General features: G+C 36.7%; 1 protein-coding gene across 2 annotated transcripts; it reads right to left on the bottom strand.

Moving 5' to 3' along the window:
* Nucleotides 1-635: 635 nt before the first annotated feature.
* LOC145765264 (protein bicaudal D homolog 1-like) lies at nucleotides 636-22,421 on the bottom strand. 2 transcript variants are annotated; one of them, XM_082577059.1, is made up of 17 exons: nucleotides 22,319-22,421; nucleotides 21,485-21,619; nucleotides 15,114-15,326; nucleotides 14,667-14,795; nucleotides 14,155-14,243; nucleotides 13,549-13,690; nucleotides 12,394-12,491; nucleotides 12,051-12,189; nucleotides 9,643-9,768; nucleotides 6,747-6,932; nucleotides 6,270-6,428; nucleotides 5,399-5,465; nucleotides 4,877-5,079; nucleotides 4,533-4,643; nucleotides 4,083-4,178; nucleotides 3,372-3,542; nucleotides 636-3,072 (listed from the first exon to the last, which is right to left on the bottom strand). In XM_082577059.1, the coding sequence occupies exons 1-17, from the start codon at nucleotides 22,391-22,393 to the stop codon at nucleotides 2,935-2,937; spliced, it is 2,277 nt and encodes a 758-aa protein (XP_082433185.1). In that variant the 5' UTR covers nucleotides 22,394-22,421; the 3' UTR covers nucleotides 636-2,934. The 2 variants fall into 2 exon arrangements, 1 of the variants encoding a protein (XP_082433185.1); XR_014288553.1 differs by lacking the exon at nucleotides 636-3,072 and having other exon boundaries at nucleotides 3,403-3,542; nucleotides 4,083-4,216.
* Nucleotides 22,422-23,899: the final 1,478 nt, after the last annotated feature.

Genomic DNA, 23,899 nt, shown 5'->3' on the forward strand with positions numbered 1-23,899 from the left:
GATTTATGACTGGCATTAAACAAAATTAAATTACTCAATTGGTAATTCAATCAACAACTGTTCATTAATTGTTTGGTAATGACTTGTATTGCCTCTGCACTAGTGGCTTATTAGACCAGTGACAAAAAACATTCTCAAAGTGTGCTTGACTAGACCACCACTCGAGATCGTCAAGTCAAGCAATCACTCTCAGACATACCAGTAGCCTTTCAGTAGGCCACTAATAATAAAAAATGCACAGTGAAGGTGTGAAAGATGACAAGACATTAGTAAAATAGGTAGGCTAAGTTACGAGTTTGTTTAATTGATTTGGAATTTACTTTCACAAGTAGGCTAGCCCATTTATGATTTTCTTTTAACACAATCTTTTAAAAAAACCTATTGAAAATCATTAGCATAACCTTTCAGGCGTTGGTCTCCACGCAGTGAGGTAGTTCAAGTTTTTCGCAAATCGCAACATTCTTTACTGTTCTAGAGAGGTTCTACAAAGAGCCATTCCTTTTTTCGTCGCCTACTCATAGATTGGAAGTTCAGTTCAATTCCCTTGCCTGTCTGGCTTATCTTCATAGACCAAACGTATCAACGCTCTTTAAAATCCACAATGGCCAAGAAGGCAGTTCGCAGGCAGCAAACAAATGAGTTGTTGTTGCTAGTGTTTTATTAAACTTTTCGCTTCCGCATTTGTTGCAACTTCGTCAACGTTCTTCACATAAATTAGCGAGTGATCATGCCAAATACAGGAGCTAAACAAATAAAGACCAACATGATTTCGTACCAAACAAAGTGGTTAGTACAAATGGCCAGGCAAAAAGTTTGGTTGAAAGCAGCAGAATAAGGATAAAAGATCATTTACACTCCTCCGTGGTAAAGCAACAGCTTCTGCGATCCGACTAGTTGACACACTGTCCTGGACAAGTGTAAATGATTTCATACAAGAAAACACATGCAACGGGACGTTTAATCAAGAAGGCGAGACAGCTATACTCAAAACAGCGTGTGGGAGATAAAACAACAAAAACCACAGCATTAGCCTCACATGCAAACGTTGACGATACCAATTTTGGCTGTTTTTTTTTAACGGGCTTATTTAGACATACATGTCAATATCATTTCCGATAGCATTAAAGCAAAGCATGAAAATTCAATCTATCAAGTTAAAAAGACAACGGGATCATAACATAGTGTAGTGAGGCAAGTACTATGCAATATGCATGGTATGTGATGGAATTGGGCAGTACAAAATAGAAAAAGTATTATTTTTTAGCTGTTGTTTACAAGTTTATAGCAACACATCTCCCAACAAACAAAACAAATACTTCTCGACGACTGGACGTCTTGCAAGGTTAAGTGGGTTGTGTAAGAATTAATTAGTTTATTAAACGACTCCACATTTGGATAGACAACGCTGATTTTTTATTAATTAATCGTTTCTTTTCAGCCAGTGTAAGATTTCTTTGTGCGATTCGCAGGTTTATGTTTCTTCAAAGAACAAAAACTGACAGAATATTTGTTATTTGAAGTCGTTATTTTAACCTTAAGATACTTGAAGACATAACGTACCCTTTTCAGAACAATATAATTTGTTTCGTTATTTTGCAACAACGAGGGTAACACAATAACAAACCAGCAAAATCGAAACGGTTCATTTTATCGAAACTACTATATGACAAAACAAAGGTACTCAGAAACGAAATATATATGATGTTGTTTGAGAACAATTCCACGATTAGCGAACTGTGAAGACAAAATATTTATACTTTAAACTAACAAAAGATTAAACATAAAATAAATATTGCTTTGAGAAGGGATGTTAAAAATGTGTTGCTTCGGGTGGGTACTGGGTATGCTACTACTAACAATAAAATATCAATTCCTTACATAATACAAAAATACAAGAAAACAGTAACTCATAAAAACAAAAAATAATGTATACTATACAATCGATATAATTTAAAACTTTTAGAATATAAACGAAACCGCGAAAACATTCTTACTGCATTCAAAGGAGTATGACAATGACTATAATTATAAAAAGATAATTTTATAATCACTACATTTCTCGAATGTAGCAGCAGCAGAAATTTAAACCTACAGCAGTGAAAGCTTTAGTATTGACACTGAAAAAAAACTGGCAGAACCTTGAATTGTAATGGGAAAGTTTTGTTCACTTTTTGGTTAAGTTCAGGTAGAACAGATAGAAAAAAAAAACAACACTAACGTAACACCACAGGTTTGATATGATTTCAATATGCGCAAATCGAACAATTTGACAAATATTGTGGAAGTTTTGAATAAGCCCTTTCATGTTAGTTTGTTTTTCATTAATACGGTGCAACAAAACTGACTTCACACCAGTGTGCATCCGGTCTGGGCTAAAGTGTAAACAATCCTTTGGTGAATCAGCGTCATCCGCTGTAGACGTGCTAGTGAAATGCTGGTTTGTTGAAGTTTCAAAACAAGAAGAGTTTCAACAAAAAAAAACATCTCATTCGATCAAGTTGATCAAAAAATGAAAAGGAAGTCCCGTGATGACTGAGGCAATTGTGACGTCATTACCGAACAGGATGGAGTGCCATCATATTCACTTCGAAAGTTCGAACTACGTTAAGACGTACAAAGAGCAGATTTTGCTTGCTAGGTAATGGCAAGAATGGAGATAGAAATTTTAAAACAAAAATTGAAAAACGCAATGTGTAAAAACAACGCAATACAAATGATCCTAGTTCAATAGAATAATAGATGGCATATTATTTTGATTTTGCAACTGTGTAACAGTTTTTGTACATGCTGAACTGAGAATTCAGCAGAACAATCAAATCAAGATAAAATATTTGCTTCAAAATAAGTGAATGATGATTTTTAATACAGAAACCGGGTATGAGATAAAATGTAATAAAAAACAAAAACGTCCATAATGGGGGGGGAGGAATGATGTCACCGGAAGACCCCCCGGGATTTGTTTTTTCCGGTGGACTTTTTATTTGATCCGTTACCAGTGGTCACTACCGGGGCACGGGAGTCTTGGGGACGTCTTTTCTGCTGCTCCCGATCAAACTCAAGATCCTCCAGTCTCTGTAACAATGGGAAGAGGAATTTTGAAATATGCAAAATGTGATTACGCTGTACACCCAGAAAAGGCTTTGTACGAGCTACAGTTAATCTAACTAAAATCATCCTTATTTTCCAGGAAACAAAAACAAGTTTGCCTTAATAAGACAAAAGTAAGTTTTGAATCAGTTTGTTGCATTGCAGTTGTAAGTAGGTCCCACGCATGTGCAGCATCAAGATGGGTGCATATAAACTGGAGCAACCAATGCTTTCTAGACAGACACCATTTATACACAGTGCAAGTGCAATTGACCACAACATACTTGAGTGATAGCCAGTTTTTGAGTGATGGTCTTCCGAAGCAAGGTGTTCAAAGTTCGCTTTTCTTCTTCGGCACTCACTAAATGGCGCTGCATAGCATCTAACTGGGCCACATATTCGTCGCAGCGCGCGGCAAACATCATACGCAGCTGGGCGAACGTAACCGCGTCTTCCTGTGAATACATTCAAATTCAAATATTTACTTAAAATCAATTGAAAATGTTGTCAGTCGTAGAAGTATTCCCGCAGTAGTGTCAACCTTCACCAACGGGTTTCAACTGACATCAGTGTGTGCAGTGGCGTGCTTCAAAACCCCACGAATGGAAAAGGTTTTGTGAGATTCACAAACGTAGTGAAGTTTCATGATTGTCACAAATCACGACCTCGCATTCACGACTCTATATATAAGCGATAGTCGATGTTTCTTTTAATTTCAAGTTTCCCATTGTTCGCATATGTGTGAAAGTAGTCGTCATTTCTAGTACTTATGTTCAAAAATAAAATGAACAATGCTTGTAACTCTTTCTTAATACCTGCCCGTTGCATTGCAAAGCTACTAAAGTGACGCGGATCAGTAATGTGTTTAAACTTCTAACAACCAAGTCACAGTGCCTGTGCGTCACTGAAACATAAAGTGAGAATTACGGTGAAAAAGTGACTAGCTAATTAAAAAACAAAAGTAACTCATCCACGAAGTTATTTACTCATCATACCTTGAGAGCTTTTAGTTCTGCTCGTAACTTAAGCATGGTCTCTGACACAAACAGCTTTTCGTGTTGATATTTGCTCTTCAGGTTTTGAATGGCGATCTGCATGGGGAATGCAAAGAGTGAATCGTCCAATCAACCTGACGATGTCTGAACTAATTTCAAGTCGAAAAAAGAGCGGAGTCCAAAGTACAGAAATTGAACTGATGGTTCAGCGAACGTTTTGGCCATCCAACAGACTCCGTTTGGTCAAAAACCAAATCGAGTAGCCTACCAGTTACACTCTAAACAATATTGTTTCGCTGCGCTACTTCTGCATCAATAAAATAACTCGAAAAACTTTTCAGGCATGACTTAATTTGCAACATCATCAATTCATCATGTCTTTGGGGTGTTCGAATCTTTGATGAACTTGAACTTTAAAAGCAAAATACAAAGCAGCACAACAAGGCTCACCTCAGCTGTGTGTTTGTTAGCTTTGAGTACAGTGCGCAGAGTCGCGATTTGCTCTCTCTTTGAGCTTAGCAGTGACCGCAGTCGTAGAACCTCTTCTTCTAAGAGTCGCACCTTAAAAAAAGAACTTTCATTTCAATCAATTGCGATGTATTTAGCTTATCACATACGTCATAATATGATCATTATCACAAGTGACATCTTGAAGATTCATGTCAATAGCAAATCAGTCATATTTTACATAGATTTAACATCTGCAGACGTTGAATCAATGTAAAACACGACTGATTTGCCATCTGGGTCATCTCCGAAGCCATTTAGGATTAATCTTGTCAACTCTGGCAAACCTGTTCTTGTGTTTCAGATAGTGACTCTTGTCCGACAACTAGCGTTGTAATCGGGCTGGTATCTTTCGTAGACAACAACCGCTCGATAGCGCTTTGAAGGTACTCCAACTGTTCGTGCATCGTTGACAGCACAGTCGTCGTAGTAACAGGGTCACAAGTGAAGACTTTGCTCTCTTCCATCGGAGGAGAAATGTTTTCCTTCTCTGTAATTTTTTAGTAACAAACATTAATTATAAACAACTCAAAAAGATAACTAACCGTTTTCGCGCAAGCGTAAGCATAAGCACAACCCATCAGAAAGAAGCATTGGGGTTATTGAAATCACCAACTTTGAAAAATTTGTAAAGCTATGCAACTGTTGATATGCTTGCATTGCACTTATGCCGGTGTTGATCAAGCGTGCTTTAAACCATATTTGTCACTAAAAAATAGAATGTCCAACACACTTTGTTCAGCAACAGGAAGGCATTAGTGCTTGGTGAATTTTGTTGATTTATATCGCAATGTACCAACGATTTTTACCTTCATCTTGGTCAGGAGATTTTCCGGTGTCTTCCGATTCGTTTACTTCCTCAGATTCTATATTAGTCTACACAACAAACGCAACAAAAGAGCCGAATTAAAGAACGACTCACTGACTTCAACACCATTCTACATAGCACATGACTAGGGAATTGTGTTCCGAAAGCTAAAGTGCAATTCGCTAATACAACAGCGAACTCGCGGCATCAGGCTGAAACAGGTCGTTAATATAGATCTACATTGTGAAGTAAGCAACGATCATGCGGCTAAAAGCGAAACTCAATCTACTACAAGTAAAAACAATGGGTGGACATCAAAAGAGATTGTTTGTTCGAGTAGTGTAGTGTATAAAATAGTGTACGACAACGATCTCAGAAGGTGCTTTAAGCATTGATATGTAGTTTATTCGTCGTTACCAACATACCCGGTTCGAAAAAAAATAGTACGAGAGCTGCAATAAGTGATATGCCAGCATGTCAACAAAACGTGGTAATTCGTTGAAAAAGTTTAATACGAATGAATGCAAGTCAGCGTGGCTATAATAGTAAAAAAAGGTGAAACTAGAAATAAAACAAACTAGTAATGAGTCTGAAACAATTTACAACGCAAATAAAACGTGCAGCATTTAACATTTCAACTTAAATTATTTTTCGTATATGTTGCGATTCAACTCAACTCGAAGAGTACGGCAAAGGCAAACAAAATTGACAATTGTGAATATCACATTGAAGAAAAAACAAGGTATTTTTTTGATGCATCAAGTAGGTTGACCCAACAAATAAAAAGTTGTGCAGCATAAAAGATGCCGTGCTCCGAGCTTTCAAGCAGAACTAAAAAATTTCGGGAAAGCTAAAATTTTATTTAAACAAACCTTATTTTTAATACTTTCCAAAACAACGCTGCGAGGAGTGTCTCCTGTTGCAAAGCAAGTGTGATGGTAGAGCTGGGATAGCAGTTCGCTGACGTCTGAAATCTTTTCAGACGTTTGCCGCGTTTCTTTGTTCTTCAGTGCAAGAGCTTCGTTTAAGGCCTGAAACAAAGTTCATCAGTTAATTAATTATCAACTAAGCAAAAAACTCATGATTGTTGCAAAAATTATTGGACCGCAAAAACAATCAATTTAAGCTGGCATGATTCTGACCAAGCCATCAATCGCGTGATCCAGCGCCAGAACAGCAAGATAACGAAATTCTAATGTACCTCCCAATAATGTAGAGCCTACATTGTAGGCTTCCGGCCATTACCCTTGTTTTAAGGTGGAAAATAAAGCTATAAAATGTGACCTTGAATTGGAACACTTTCGAGAAAAAAAATCTTCCAACGTAAATCACCCTGCTTCCAAACTCACTGTCATTTCTGCTTCCACAACTTGATTTCGTTGATTTAAGCACGTTTGTTTCGTTTTCGCCTCCCTAAGAGCAATTTCTTGCTTTTTCTTTGTTTCTTTTCTACTCTCTTGTTCCTCTCGAAGATTTTTCACTTCTTCCCTGAGCCGTTCAGCTTCACCGAGCGCATCTTCATAACCATGCTGGACCTAGTTGCAATAAAACAATAAAGGTAAAACTTTGACCTTATCATTAGATAATAAAACACTTTACAAGCATCATTATAAATAACAAAAAATCAAACGGACAGACAAGGTATTTGTGTTGGTAGCTCAAAGACAACAGTGGTCCTCACTCCTTCATCAGGAGAAAACCTTTTTTGGCATTTTTTTAAACCAATTTGTAAAGTTCAGTTTAAAACGCCAGTAAAAACTACTTAATGGGAAGGATGTATTTGTAACTCAGTCGCGAAATACGTAGTGTCACGTCACTCAGGTGATGTTGGAAAAATGTTCGAGGTTAGCATAATAGTGATAATTTAAAAACTAGAAAGTTTAACTAGGCCACCTTAAGGAAATCAGCTTTACGTTGATGCAAACAAACCTAACATTGAAATTAAACGAGATGCATCACGCGATTATGTGATGGCCAAAATGTATCATTTTGTCACAGTTTTGGTGAGGGTGTGCTATGGGTCATATTGATATGAAACGTACCGCAGCCAAAAAGGTTGAAAAACATGGACTCGTATTTTGTACGTTTGTTCGCATACATTTAGTAAATAAACATACATAACTAAGCAACAGCACTATACTTAAAATTATAAAAACAAAAAAGACAATAAGCGAATGTTTTTGGCTAGTCAATAGTCATACAACCCTTATAACCCTTTTCAAGTCTATAAAAGAAATATTTTTAAGAAAATGCTTAAGAATCATATAGTATCATAGCAAAAGTATGGTCAAATCTAAAAAACGGTTGACCGGTAGATTTGACCATATCTTTGCTGAAATACTGCAAGATTCTTTAGTAGCCTACATCGATCAATTTTTAAAAAGCAACTTCGTCTTTGCTGCAACTCAGAACAGCAAGTTGTTGCCAAGACTTTCTAAGTTTCCTATAGATGCCAGTTTGGAAACGATTTCTCTGTAAGTATAGGGTAAACAGAAAGTCCTTGGGCTTTTTTTCATTTTTTGAATAAACATATATATATAATTATATATATGCCTTTTAATATGCTAAAAATCTTGTTAAACTCTCTATACTTTAGATCTAATTGTAAGAACAGTTCATCGCCGTCAAAAACCGTCTTCTGTTATGGTGTGGGCCGCCATCTCCGAAACTTGGAAGTTTCCTCTGATTTACCGTGAAACAAGGGGTTAAAATCAATTTAGATCGCTGTATCAACATTTGAATACCATGAACTTTTGTGTGTGGTCGTTATTGGGGACAAAGGCCTGTTCCGTTGCTTGTGTTGATGCTCTCAAGCAAACACTCCTGCGGGAATGGGCCAAAGGTCGAAAAACTTGAATTTGAAAAAACTTGAAAACAAAGAATTGAGAGAATTATCCAAGTGAAGGGAGGCCACATTGAAAATAAAAAAATGTATTCCTAGCATTGTAAGCTCTCATTGTGATATAATACCTTTTTGATGAAATTTTATTTAATGTGGAAACATTAATAAATCGTTTGTGACTGTGAGTTGGTCTAAGGACTTCCTGTTCACCCTGTATGCTAAACTGCAAGGAATAATCTTCAAAACAACATAAAGAGGCTTATCAAAACTGCAACACAAAACAGTACATAATTGTGATTTTACAAAGGGCTTCAGTTCAAGAGTGGATGCAATAAGGGCAGAGTCTCCAAAGTTTGAATAACCTAAGATAGCATTCAAGTTTGTTCACGCGTTTGTGGATCGAAGAAATCGCTGCAAAACTTGAGATAGGGCACAACATGTAGAATTGTAGAGGCAGATGATTTGGATCAAAATTGTTAAATTGTTACCAAGAAACAGTTACCGACCAACCGTCATTCATTTATAGAAATGTTTTGTTTCATTTAACCAAGCACTACAACAAGTTTACCGTAATTTTGGGTTAGCTCTACGTACTTCGATGTAAAATGTAGCAAAAACTAGATTTGCACATAAAACGTCTAAGACCAACATCAGTTGGTATACGGGAAGTGAATTTTTATCAATATGTGGCATGAATTATTGATAAAACCCTTAATTGGTGTCGTATAGGCTAAAAAACCGTTTTACAACGTTGAAAAGGCGCAATAATTAGCTGTGAGACCCACTTTAGAACAAAGAACCGTCTTGATCAAATAACCAGGAAATATTGATTTATTTTGCTTCAGGGAATACTCAAGAAAAATATCGACACTAACATAATTATGACGTTTCATTACATGAAGAAAACGTGAACACGGGAAACCAATTGTCTCGTTGAAAACAATCTCGGTAGAAGAATTGGCACAGTTGCTAAGACATATTTTCACACATATGATGTCAGTCAAAAAGTTATTCCTTTGTGACTTTCTTGAAAACTGACTGCTGCTAGGTGATTAAAATCCATTATCTTTTTTTCGTTAATGCTTAAAAAAGTCATATTAACATCACTTCAACGCTGCTAAGTGTTGAAGCAATGTTAAAGAAAAAAAAGGCTTTGTTGTCTGGAAAGTCCCAAAAACAATAATTGTTTTGCTTTATTTGTTTCATTTACAACTGTGCAATTATGAAAGATCAAAATTGAGCCTGAAAGCAAATGTCTAGCATACCAAACGCGCCACCAAGCAATAAACCAAAACTACCCCAGCCAAAAAAATCAGTCCTTTTTATATTATTTTAACGTCTCCGAACGTTGAATTAATATATAAAAGAAATGATTTGCTGACTGGGATGACCATACTACTCACGGACTCGCTTCTTGAAGCAACTTCGTTCTGTGCTTCCTCTAGCAGCCTTCTTTGTTCGTGGAAGTTTTTCAACAAGATCTGCTTATCCTTCTCCGCTTGCCCAAGCAATTCCTTCAGTTTGGTGACCTGTGATATGATGATTGACGAATAAAATTACAATAATGAATACCAGCGCAGTGGCCGAGGGATTTCGCCTTCGGCTCTAATGCTGGCAGATCTGAGATCGATTTCAGGTGGGGTCGCGTATAATTTGTAATCTGTAGGTCGTTGCAGCTGATGAGGTATTTTGATCGGTAGACAGTGGCAATTTTCTCTTTGAACCAGCTGACTGCAGCATTGCAAGCCTTCTAGCACTCAGCCAGAGAGGTGTTTCTTGCTTTGAACTTTGTTTGTTAATTACAAAAGAAAAAAAGGGTAATGGCAAGGGTGGGAATCGAACCCACGCCATCAAAATGACTATTCTCTAAACCTAACCCTATAAAGCCTCGGCCACACTGGCGACGGCGAAACGTTCCTTTAATTTACTTTGTAACGTATGTGAGTCGCATGACTGCAATCTGCTGATATAAATCTTGCCTTTTGATTGGTTAATAAACTTTATCTACCGCAGCGACCTGCAGATTATAAATATGTGGTCGGGTCATAACAAAGACGCTAAAAACAAAACCGATTGTATGCTTTCTTGAGAATAAGTAAAGTAATAATGTGATGACATCTTGAACCCGATACAAAATTAAATGTATGATATATTGTATATATATAAGCCCTTTCGCTAAAAGACCTTAGCAGTTGTAGAGCTACAATAAATAAGCCATAACATCATTATTATTATTAAAATAAAAGGGATGTCATTCTTCGTTGCGATACGTCATCGAAAAAGTCACAGGTCACTTTAAACGTGACCAATGTTTGCAAATTACTTTATAATCGAAGAACAGGTGACAAGGTATAGAAGAGAAGACAGCAGAGTATTGCACATTGCGTGCAACTGCAAGCCACTGCGCCAGCAAATAAAAGCAACTTGTCTTTAAAGTGCCCCTGACAGGTTGGATCCAAGTATAGTAACTTTTTAAAGCATTTCCTAGCGCAGAATTACACTTAGCAAACTTTTTAATCTTAACCTCGTAGCTCGACTGGTTAGGGCGTAATTTAATAAAACGAATGCTCCGCAGCGCCACCACAGGCGAAGCTCCATATTTCACTGCTCTGGGACGACTTTGGTGGTATTACGTCATCCTAAGTGGACGTCGTTAGCAACGGATGAAACCAACGCTTCTTAGATGTAATTGGTGGATCACAGTTTGGTCGGAGTTGGTACAAGCGGTTGCTTTTTTCGAAGATTTATTGTTTTTTGCAGTTTAATAAAACCGTACTGGATACGTTCCTACAAAACCTAAAATATACTTGAAGTGAAAAATGAAAAAATCGTACGATTCATCATTCATATTTAATTCATCATCACTATTCAAAAATAAATAAAAGTTTTCTCTCTCTCATAATGTGCCTTCAGTTGGCCATTGAAATCCTGTGTAACGGCCATCTGGATCTGGAGAATTGTTTCTGATTCTCCAAACAATGCATGACGGCATCACAATCCGATTGTTGCTTCCGAGAGCATCACCTTGTAGTATACACTCCAACACATGCCTGTATGCATTTTTACTTGAGTGGTATTAACAAAATCTTCTTCAGTGAAGTGAACATATACGACTAGTTTTGTATGGCCCATCCCACTTTCGAACACTTGAAGAAAGCTTTGACCATTTTCTTCTCAGTACCTTGTTTTGTGGGAAAGTGGGCAAAGAAAGCACACGGTCTTTGTCACTGACAATGCAACATAAACAGCAATTTGTAGGCATTGCCTCAACCATAAATTATAGGTACTGTTTGTGAGATACTGTTGTTACACTGCAAATGGCTATAGCCAGATTAGGACAAATAAAAAAGTATGAAAATTGTAGCCCTATGAAACTGCAATTTCAATTGAATTGAGATGCTGTTTGATAAAAGTAAACTCAACCTATTTGATCGAAACCTCATAGTAATAATAAGTTCACTTTTTCATTTTGGTAATTCTTAATTTGCACATGCTTTAGACCAACAGAGCCCCACACATTCACGTTTTGCAGTAGCCGTACCATACTTTACCAAGTCATCACAGAGAAAGAATGTATCCTTTCCGCTTACTGTGACGTCACAGCGGTATTGCCGTTTTTTTATTTTCGCAATTGAATGAGTGCCAGATTCGCCGATGTCAACGAAAGTTTGCAAGCGTGTAACTTAGTAGCCTGTTGATATTTTTTACGATGTGTTGATCAGGGAAGTTTGTTAGTGTCATTTTTTTGGTATCTTAGGTAAATTTAGCGACTTTATTTACTTGTCAGAGGCACTTTAAAATACAAACGTACCTCTGATAAATTAAGTTCACTCAGGAGGTCATCACCACCGCCACCTGAGAGACGCTTGGTTGGGGTCGAATGTAAAAGGTCAGAAGTTATGTGACGTATGAGTGGATGGTCCAGTTCATCATCATCAAAAGCTTCATCTCTGCAATGTTGATTACAATGAGAGTAAAGAGTGTATAAAACTTGTTTTCTTTAGGTTTAGCCATTTCAGATGAATTCAAACAGCAATCGGTTTCATATAATGCTGCATCCCTATCGTGAGCGACATAACCAATAATGTAATTTCAGCATAAAATTTTTAAGCAAACTTGTAAAGAAAATAACCAGGACTGCAGAGCCTCTTAACCTGATCTTGTTTCCATCCTGGTCATGCTTGACTGACTGGTTGCTGACGTCACCAAATCGGCTAGAACTTTCACGGAGTGATGTTCCCGTCATATCAAACTGTTGGAACACAAGTTTACCTCAAGACGACGAATAAATATAAAAAAGCAATTAAAACTTAGCGGGTTTGCTCCAGTTGAAACACACTTCAACCACAATTAAAACGTTCAGGTTTGGTATTAAAAAAGCGCCACAACACTGCAGCTGCCATGTTAAAAGGATTTTAGGACACATCAATAAAATACACAGGCGGTTACAAATTAAGTTCCGCTTATAATCCAAGCCTTAAAGCAGCCAGCGGCCATCGCGGCCATGGCCGCTAAGTAGTGGTTGAATGACCGCCGGTGCTACCTCCTCCGTCGGCCAAGTTTGGCCGCCGGTCTCTTCTAGCCAATTATTTAATTTCGCAATAGAATGATCGTGGATTAAATGACGAAAATATGTAGTATCAAAGAGTGACGCAGAATTAGGTCAGCGCATCATAGTCACTACTGTTGTATTGAATATATACAGCTGCGATCACCAGCGCTGTAAGTCTTGTTTGCAATTCCCGATGTTTATTTTAACGAAGTGTTAATTCGAAGTGCTAATTTACATCGGCTGGCAATATTGTCGTTTTTATATCGATTCAATGTTGTCGGACATTGAATCGTTGTTAAAAAGGAGAACTAGGTGAGTTGACATCCGTGGGTAAAACACGTGTCTTCATAGTTGAGAACGCTGTGGGTTAGTGACTTCACACCCTCAATGGTGACATCATAACGGAATAAATGGTCAGGTTTTATGAAAGGCGGTATGCAGTTGAAACAATTTACTGAGCTGCGAGCAGTGAAAACAATTTAAGGTCGTTAGATGGTTCCGCAATACCGGATTACAATCCCGATAAAGCATTTAATGCGTGGTGCAACGATTCTATTGCAGGACGTCGCCCAGACTTCAACAACGCTAAGTGATCATTTTAAATGCAAGTTTAATGCTATTTACTTGTGCTATCGTTATTGTATTTTGGCCTCCAAGCACGCAGATTTGGCCGCCGGGAAGGAGCTCTCGGTAGGCCACGATGGCTGCCGGAAAAAAAACACGAGTTTTAAGGCCTGAAATCAGTTAATCAACTTGCCCCGTATCCTGATGTGTTGGCCCGTTGCAATAACTCTCGTTTCAACGACAGTTTTAATTCCCTCTCCTTTGCAATTGTTTCATGAGCCTCGTCCAGTTGAACTTCGAGTAAATCCTTCAGCTTCAGTGATTCTTCAAGTTGGCTTCACAAATTTTAATATTTGATGCATAAAACAACACTTTAAAAATATTAAACCACACCATCAGTCCATCACCATACTTGACTCTATAATAGATTGAGTTTCGCTTTTAGCAGCATGATCGTTGTATATTTCACAAGTGTAGACTGTAGATACACACGACCTGTCGACCTGTTATATATATTCTGATGTCAGGCTAAAACAGGTCGTTCGTATCTACAGTCTACACTTGTGAAATTCTTGACTGAGTGACAGTCTATGCATTTTCTGGTATAAGTTGAAATATTGCGATTTATTTATTATAAAGAGTATGAAGTGTGATAAAATAGTAAGCCATCGATCAAAAATTTACGCAAAATGAAGTCTTAACGGGTAATATGGTGCAAGCACCTCAAAATTAGAAGAAAAAAAAAAAACCCAACTTAAAGGGGTATATAAACCTCAAAGATGCAAGATTATTTACTCACCTATTCAAGAACTCTGCCTCCTCCTCCAACCTCCTGATTTCGTGTTTAAAACCTTCATACTCAGCCTGAGATTGTCGCAACACTGAAACCTTGAAAGTTAAAAAGTCTGTTTGCATATAAAAATAAAATGCAAAGTTCGCACAAGCACCAATAGCATTGCTTTCACTTGACACCCAATTATGTGTTTGAAAGATAAAAAATGTGTCAAATAATGTGACTTAGTAAAACTCTTAAACCTTGCAAAAATAAGTGAATAACACGAACTTTTTACGAATACCTGACTTCTGCTTTATAAAATTGCCATTTACTGAAGAATTCTTACAACATTAAAATTACTAGTAAGTCGATAAGTTTGTACAGTATTTCCAAAACATTGTCAGCATTATTCAATTAATACACTGACTTGCAATTTATTGGTAATCTGTGGTTGTTTAAAGACGTGGCATAAATTCAGGAAGTTTTAAGCAATTTGTACCAGAAAACAATCCAACACTATTACACTACAGACATACCTGCTTCTGCAATGAACAGTTTTCTTCTTCTAGTTCGGAATAATCCGACATCAGTCGACCTTCGCGAGACTTTAGTTCTTTTATTTCCTTTCTCAAGTGCAGACGTTGTTGTTCATATGATTGTGTTGTCTATCAAAAGATAATCCAATAGTTTGATACAAATATAAAAGCATTGGTACAGCTTACTTCCAAGAATCACATTTACAAGAAAAAGTACTATATATGTACAATATATAGTTTGTTAGACACCAACAGTCCAACATACAGAACAATCTACAGATAAATAGCCTACAGTTTTATTGAACCTATAAATATTGTGCAAATTGTTGCATCCATTTACGTACCGGTAAGTTTAATATACTCAAAACAATGGCAATAAAGTGGTAGCTTAGCTAGAATGCATTTTTGATATAACCTACAGTAAAAGTAAGGATGTCACAGGCTTACATGAGTGAGTTCATTGCATAAAGTAGTCAATCGCTCCACTTCTGAAAGAGCATTTGTAACTGCCAGTTGACTTTGAGCAACTTCAGCATTGCGCTCTTTTTCAATTGCTGCCAGCCGATCTTCTGCATCCTTCTTTTGTTTTTCAAGATCCCCCTCTCTAAGCTCTCCTTCACAGAAGGCTTTTTTTGTTTTAGTCTTATTTGTATAAAGAGCCTGAAAAATCAATTTATAAGATTGGTATTGATATAGTTTGAAACCCAGCTACCTATAAATAGGGATCACCCAAAATTAAATTCATTATCTAAAAATGCTTATTAGTTATGGTAGTACATAGTCGATGTGCGTATTTACGCGGAATGGCCGTTTCGGCTAGTCCGATTCGGCTAGTTCCCTATTCGGCTACAGTTTTGAATTGTATTTTGTATTTTATTCCACAATATTGTTTCTTTTGCATTCCGACAAAGAAAAATAAATTGAAATGAGATTTAGCGCAAAATGTTTGAACTATTACATTGAAATGTTTGCTCACATAAAATCGACATGTATCCTACGTCAGTATTATGCAAACTTAGAATATATTAAAATCTTCAACTATTACAAAATTCCAAATCCAACGACGCCTGTTTATTCAGAGAATGTTGTATTTTATTCCACAATATCGTTTCTTTTATAGTTGAAATTATCGAAGCTTTAGATGAGTGGGGTTAAGACCTAACCACTAACCAGGGGCAACAAAAATGGTTAATACAAGTGGTGTTTCAAAGATAGAACACTTCGTGAAAGAGATTTAGATCATTTAAACGGACTTAAAGAGTGCCGAAAGCGAAAAATAGCCTAGGTTGCTTTTGCCCGCAAAACAGCAGCTGATCGCATGGCTTTCTCATTTGGTATGGAAGTTTTAAAGTATATGGTAGAGTAACTTACGCTGCTGGAATAGTCACTTAACTATTCACTGCAATATTAAGTAAACCAGCTAAATTAGATGCGCTATTTTCAACGAGGTCTTCCCGCTGTGAGATCAATTATTATGATTCAACAGAACGCATTGTTTTGTTCGCAATGTGTGAGAAATTGAAAACCGATAAAAGAAAAGGTGTTTAATGGTCTTGGCCGCAGATATTGCCTGCAATAACGACGTCTCTCACCGCTATCATCACCTATAGCTAACCTGACCAGGGATGGATCCAGCCTCTAATTTTTGGGGGGGTGCTGTTGAAATCTATTTTCCTTTAAGGAGGTCCATCAGTGTGGCACTGTCAAAATGTGTCTCTGCTGTATTAGGCATACTGATAAGCATTTATGTTGTTAATACAGATGTTTTTGTTTAATATTTATACAGACCTGAAAATGGTGAAAGTGTGCATGAAAAATCAAGTCTTAAAAACAAGCACCCCCCCTGGATCCATCCTTGAACCTGACATAAGGTTGCAAAATTCCCGGGAATTTTCAGAGCGGAAACTTTCCATGGAAATTTTGGGAATTAACGGGAATTTTGGGAAACTTTCAAAACAATCTTAATTTGATGTTGAAACAGGAAAATAATGGTCTCATACTGTTTAGGTTAAAATTACTATGTATAACTAAAATACTTAAGAACATACAAACACATGGTTTAATTTAATACCTCCAAAAATGAATCATCACCAATCTGTTTTTTGCAAAGAAAAACAATACTGAGTCAGTTACAGAGTCGTTGTTCTAGTTGCTGCCGGTTAGCATCTCCTCCGGCACGGCTTCTTCAGGTGATGTACTAATGATTGTTTTGGCAGCGTCATCGACTTTAGAGTCAACTTCAACTTGAGTTGACTTGTCTTCACAGGGCTCAAACAATGCCAAGTTTGATCTGACTGATACTAGTTTTTCCGCCCTTTCATTTGCGAGCCTATTGCGGACCTTGGTGTGAGTGTTCCCAAATATGATCAGTATTTTTTTTAAATATTGAAAAAGTATGCATAAGCCAAATTAATGTTTATAATAATTAAAGAAAATAAGAAATGCTTAAGATGGGTTATTGATATTTTTTCTAATTGATGATATATTTAACAAATGTTTTAAACATAATAAATGCCAAATGAAAATTCCCAATATTCCCGGGCCCTTCAAAATTCCCGGAAAGTTTCCAAAATTCCTGGAAACTTTCCACCCCTTTACAACCCTAACCTGACATCATTGTTTTATGAGACCGCTTAGGTTTGACATCGACTTCAACGATCATGGAATGTTACGTAATAAGAACGATTATATCCTACATGCAATGCAAAAATAAAAAAATCGGTTTCTTGTAACAGCTCTTTTTGTTTTGTCCCGTGAGCTTTGCATATTGCTCAACAAGTGCATAAAGTTTAGAATTGACAAGAAATCATTAAATTTGAAATTTAAGTTTGAATCACCGGAAATAAACGTATTCAAAACTTTTACTTTTCGACGCCGTTTCAAACTCCGTAATCTATGTCAACAATGATTTTGCGACAGTAAAAATGCGTTCATTTTTAAAACTGCCAAGCTGGAGACAATAGCTTGTCCCGTGTATAAGTTGAACCTGTCTTTTTGAGGTGAAATTCACTTGCGAACATCTCGATTTATACTCGAGTATATATAATACGATATTCGATAAAAGACTGTAAAGACTTTCGATAAAAAACAGAAGAGAAAACACTTCGCCGTTGTTAACGCTTTGAAGGTAAATAATTAGCAAAACGAGGTTAATAAAACTGATAGCGGGTTTCCACTCTGCTTGAGATCATGATTTTTTGCGTTTTATTTCGATAACTTCACTGTCTTGATCGTTGCTATTCACTCGCACGAAAAGGAAATGAATCGGCTTGTTTTCCAACTGTTCCAATTATGAGCTAACAATATCAAATTTTTTACGACTAGGCGTAGGTACTGCATGCGTAAAACTAATCGTTTCAAGCAGCGGTTCTAATAAATTCGGTTTGCGACCTAGGTGTCAATAGCGTTATGGTTATGATGTCATCACTTTTCTTGCCCCCTAAAGATTTTTGAAAAGTCGGCGCCTATGATTGTGGAATAAAATACAAAATACAATTCAAAACTGTAGCGGTGTAGCCGAATAGGAAACTAGCCGAATCGGACTAGCCGAATCGTACTGTAGCCGAGTAGGAAATAGCCGAATCGGACTAGCTGAATCGGATGAGCCAAATAGTAGCAGACCCGTATTTATGACCATCGAGGTAATTGCATCTACTTCACAAATTTGTAAATTGCAATTGAAAATAACTTGACAGAAAAGAATTTAAGAGTTTACCGTATTTATCCGTGTATAAGTCGCATTTGTGTATAAGTCGCACCCCAAAATTTGGCTCAAATATTGGTACAAATTTTTTTTTAGCAAATTTTATTGAAAAAGAACCATCAAAATTTTAAAAGCCTTCAAACTCGTTTTGAAGCCTTTGAACTCACATGCGAGATGTTCGCGTTAAAATTCATATGCATGCTGTGCAGTGAGCATGTTAATGTGACGCTCGCAATCCTCGCACGCAAAATACAAACGCTTAATAGCAGAGCTAACGCACTATCTGTAGCATTCGCTTGTCAGAAGTGCAGAATCTTGTGTATAAGTCGCACCCTCGTGTATAAGTCGTACCCCAACCTTTTTGGGCAAGATTTGGTGCAAAATTTTGCGACTTATACACGGATAAATATGGTATTTATCAATAATGTCATCACAACTTGTTCTAATTTTATCTTTTTATGCTAACTACGTGACTTGGCTTTTTGGTTTTCAAATAATTTACAAATCAAAAATGGCATCTTGACTTTCAAGCACAAGAAGTGCTTTCATCAGGGTCCACATGCTGTTGCTGCCATAGTATTATTTACCACATGTTTTTTACAGATCGTTTTATTGGGTGAATCGCACAGAATTATTCTACAAGAATGACAGTGGTGTTTGGACGCATTTTGGATATAAAACAGCAATCACAAAATGTGCTATTGTAATTTTAATACATGCACAACAATACCATCAAATTATAACACACTTAAGAGTATGAAAATGTCTTTTTATAATAATAAAAAAGGGTAATTGTTTAAGTTAACAAATACAATTTGGAAAGGTCCTTGAAAAAAAATGGTCCCAAACACGCACTTAAGCTATATTTCATGCCATCAACAAAATACTTGATCAACGGATTCTTTGATCGGGTAAGTATGACATCAAACAAATTTTGCAACAGTTTTTTTCCCACATAATGTCAATAAGTTTGGAGCTGGTGTACAAGTCTCTGCCCTGGTAAAAATTACCATGATGTCACAGACAGGACCCAACCAAGACACGTGGGTCAAAGTGTGTAAACAGTAAAGCAAAGGAAAAGTAGTTTCACCCTATATGTTTTAAGGATTCCTGTCTATGATGTCATGGCATTTTTTACCAAGGCGGAGACTTGTACAGTGTACACTAGCTCTAAAATTTTGTGAGATTGAACTATTATATACAGCATTATTATATTTACAAAGTAGCATTGACAGGGGGGTCCAAGGGTGCTTTTGAACTTGGCCCAGAATAATTTTAGGGGCCCAAACCTTTTCAAGGGGTTCGGAAATATAAAGAAACCACCACAAATTCTTTGGATAAAATGCGTCTTTCTTATAAATATCTTGATTTGAGGTCAAAAGGTTTCATTGATACAGTGTCCAAAATATCTTTGCAATGGCCCTTCATACACATAGGCAGGGGCGCAACCAGGGGGGCTGTCTAGTCGGCATGACAGCCCCCTTTAAGATTTGCAACTTCAAGAAGAGAGACTACTAACTAGACCAGTGGTTCCCAACCTTTTTGACCCTGCGGCACCCTATCAAAGTGACAAATAGTTTGAGGCACCCTGGCAAAACTGGATCAATTTTATGAGGTTTCTGTATTTCAAATAGCTGTATGAAATGACACAGAATGAGTTGTACAGTAGCCTATAGTGTGCATAAATAAATGTATTTATTTAAAAGTCAGTGTGAAATTTGGGCTTGACTTCTTGCACAAAGTCCCTTAATATCTGAGGGCACATTCGATAAAGCCACCCGCATTTCTTCCTCGACTATAAGCAGTCGTTCTCGTTTTTTAGTTTTTATGTTTGTTAATACGGAAAATCCACTTTCACATAGGTATGACGTGGAAAACTGCAGCAAGCAAAAGCTTATAATAGCTTTCTTTCCAACGCAAGGATATTCATTTTGAATTTTTATCCAGAACTCGTCGAGAGGCATCTGCTTATGCATAAGCTTAAAATTTCCATTGTTACGAATGTCAATTAATTCTTCTTCTTCTTTAAGATTCAAAACAATATGAGAGTCCAATAAAAATGGATTTCTTGATTTCTTTGCAAAATAAAATCATGAAACCTGGCAATAATGATGAGTTTCAAACGTTTTTATGGAAAGAACAGCAACGAGTCAAAATATCTTTCACGCTGTTTTTCCTGGGCGAGAAAACAAAGGCATACCGCAGATTATGGGCCGCAGTATTGCAATATCTCAATTATCTCGCGGCACCCCTGAGCATGGAAATTGGCACCCTGGTTGGGAACCACTGAACTAGACTGAGGCTTACGTACTAGGCTACTTAACGTGTGTCAGTTCGAGCTACGTTCTATGCATACCAAACTTGTTTCACACTCAAGTCGCATAAACCGCAATACAAAATATTAACAGGCCTTCATTATTTCACGCAATATGATGTCATAAAAACAAAATGGCTGACTTTCCAAGGTAGTAAAACTTGAAGTGTGGGAAACCGGCTCAGCTTTATGCTTTATTCTTACAACGCCATGATAAAGAAGCTTTACAAGCCATCATTTTAACAAGTTCTCAACTTCTCATTCTCAAGTTCAATCGACTTCTTCTTCTTGCCTTTGTTATTCTCAAAACAACACACGTGCGCACTGCGCACACACACATAAGAGACTTCTGTTAATCACATGCAGAAACGGATTGGCATGCACGACGCACGTGACTTGCAAGCGTTTTGCGGATGGTGGAGCATTTAAAAAAAAATTATCATTTTTTTCCTTTCTCCGTATTATTTCCGAATCCAATTACCCGATAAAAAGCGGATAGCCTACATTTTTTTGAGAGTGAGTAGCAAGCGCAGACAGAGCGAAAAAGGTCGCTTCGCACGTCACAGCATTGGATCATTGCGCTGTCAATTCACATTAGGCTAATATTCTAACAATCTAACTGTGATATATCCACTTCTACAAATAATTGTTCGTTGCCGACCCCTTTTGATTTTTTCTAATTGCGCTGCTGCACATAGGCTATGCAACATGCATTACATTGTTTGGTGGAAATATACTTCAAAAAAGAAAAATTGCAACAAAATAAAGCTTATATATATAAGTTCTGAAAAATAAATGTACCTTTGTGCTCAAATCAAATTCGTGTCGTAACTTGTCTAATTCTTGTTGTGTGAACTCTAGTTGGCTTTCTAACGCTTCATTATGTCGTTGAAGATGCAGTTTTTCCTCCAACACCTGCAACCCATACTCAGCAGCCTGCAACACCGTTTAAAATTATTTATCAACATAACAGCTATATGCAACCTATATCTATCTAATCAAACTAAATCATCAAGTCTGATAAACTAAATTAGGGTGAGCATGTACCAATAAAGTTTTCCTTTGCATTGAAAATGTAAAGTTCCTCTTAACGCTAAAAGACAGTAGACCCTGGACTGGATGAATGTTTTTCATGACTACCGGTTCTTAACAGTGTTTTGTTTAGATTATGGTGGTATTACTATTAGTTCGGTTTTTAATTTAGATCATTTTATCATTATTTTACTTTATCTTGTAAGAAACACAGGACAGGATCCCGTTATCCACGCTGCACTAGAAGGAATTGCAGCAAAATGAAAACGTTATAACCAGCAAAAATTGTAAAATTTATTCTCTCTGTACAAGTATATAGATTACCGTAGTTTGGTTTGGCCACGATATGGTCATTGATTTCTGTGTTTTGTTTTTTTAACATTAGAAGTGAAAGAGAAAGATAAGAGAGCTTGAGAGAAAAATAAACATTTGATTTTCAATTCAATTCAATTTATTTCAGATTGATGTTAAGATTACCGATATCCAAAAATTAAAACACCAAAAGTACCTATAAGTTAGGCTATATCATTACGGTATTCATTGTTTGTTTCTCCAATACCATAAAAATGATTATTAATTTCAGTAATTAGTCAAACTGCATACCTGAACCTTTTCTCTCTGTGCATCATCTAATTCAATACGTAAATGACTGATTAATTCTTCTAGATTTTCTTCCATTGCATTTCGCCTGTGGTAAGGCTGATATGAGTGCTTAAAGCCCAAGCACAACAAGCAAACTACCGGTAGTATAACTTACTGCCGATAAACTATGAAACACAAAACTAATTCAAACTCTAAAATTAGTGTAGTAAGATAAAACACAGTTCAATTACAACAAAGTTTTAAAAACATGTAAATTATAAATTGCGAACTGCAAAGCAAGCCCAAATTGGGGACTTTGGTTAGATCTTTCACTCTCAATGTCATTGGCTAATCCTCTTCTTTATTTAAGTAGGCTACTGCGCTTGTCTTTGCACACCTATGTATGTAATTGGATTTAATTGTTATGGGGTGGTGGTTGATTACATTAGCGCTCATGGATTTTCGCTATTGTCCTGATTGTGCCATAATTTGACAGTTTTGACTTACTGCTACGCAATGCATTGTTTTGACAATTCTATTCACTCAGTTTGTCAAATGGCGCCTTGGCAGGCAACTGATCAGAATAGCTTGGATTCGACCCCAGGGTAACAAAAGTTCAAAACTTCAAATTTAGTTTGGTACAGAGTTGCCAAGTTATCATGGGAAAAGTTATTATCAAATTATGATTTTTCAAAATTGCCAGAAAAACAAAAAGGAGCAAACACAAAACAACACACAATGACTTTGATACTATCAAACGTATATAAACGTTGCGTATTTGCATAAAAAAAATATGAAATCCGTTATTTTATACATTTTTGAAAGTCTTCAAAATTTTCCACAATTGATAATTTTTTGAAGTCCCGAATTTTTTAATACACATTTTGTATGATTTTAAATTTGAAACCAAATAAAAAAAATGTTTTCATATGATAACAGAGGGCCAAGGATCTTAAACATACGGGCCGCATGTGGCCCGCGAGAACTTTTGGTACGACCCGCGATTGCTCAAAGATCTGAAAATGCCCATCAAACTTTTAATTTTACGCGACTTTTTCGCACTGTAGCCTAATGTCGCGCCATTTTATTGCGCGCGAGAATATCGTATTGTTTAGGCCTAGCACATTTTCATCGCCTAAAATAAGGACACGTTTCGCCAGAAAGTAGAATTTTACGCTTGAAGAATCTTTTACATGTGTTTAGATCATTACAGTATAGGTACTGGTATCAAACACACAAGAAAACAGATTGACTGAACGTTTAACTTATTTTTCTCATTTCTAGTGCTTCCTTAAGACAACAAATGATTTTATATTTTTAAAAGTCAGCAAAAGGTGAAAAAAATACCTTATTTTTAGACAGTTTCAGTCAGAGAGCAATGATCACAATATTCTGCAAAATGTGACAAATCATCCACGACCTCCAGGTCAAGCCTTAACTGTTTTCAACAAGATATGGTCAGCCCTAATGAAGTTATTAAATTATTTGCAAAAAATAGGATTAAAACAGTAGGCTGCACTGTGCGGTGGCCTTGAACTCCTGATACAGACCCGGTCACTGAGGTTGACAGAGTTAAGTTTCTGCTTGTAGAAATGGAGGGGT

The sequence above is a fragment of the Aplidium turbinatum genome, chromosome 2, assembly GCF_918807975.1.
Source record: "Aplidium turbinatum chromosome 2, kaAplTurb1.1, whole genome shotgun sequence".
Lineage (NCBI taxonomy): Eukaryota > Metazoa > Chordata > Ascidiacea > Aplousobranchia > Polyclinidae > Aplidium > Aplidium turbinatum.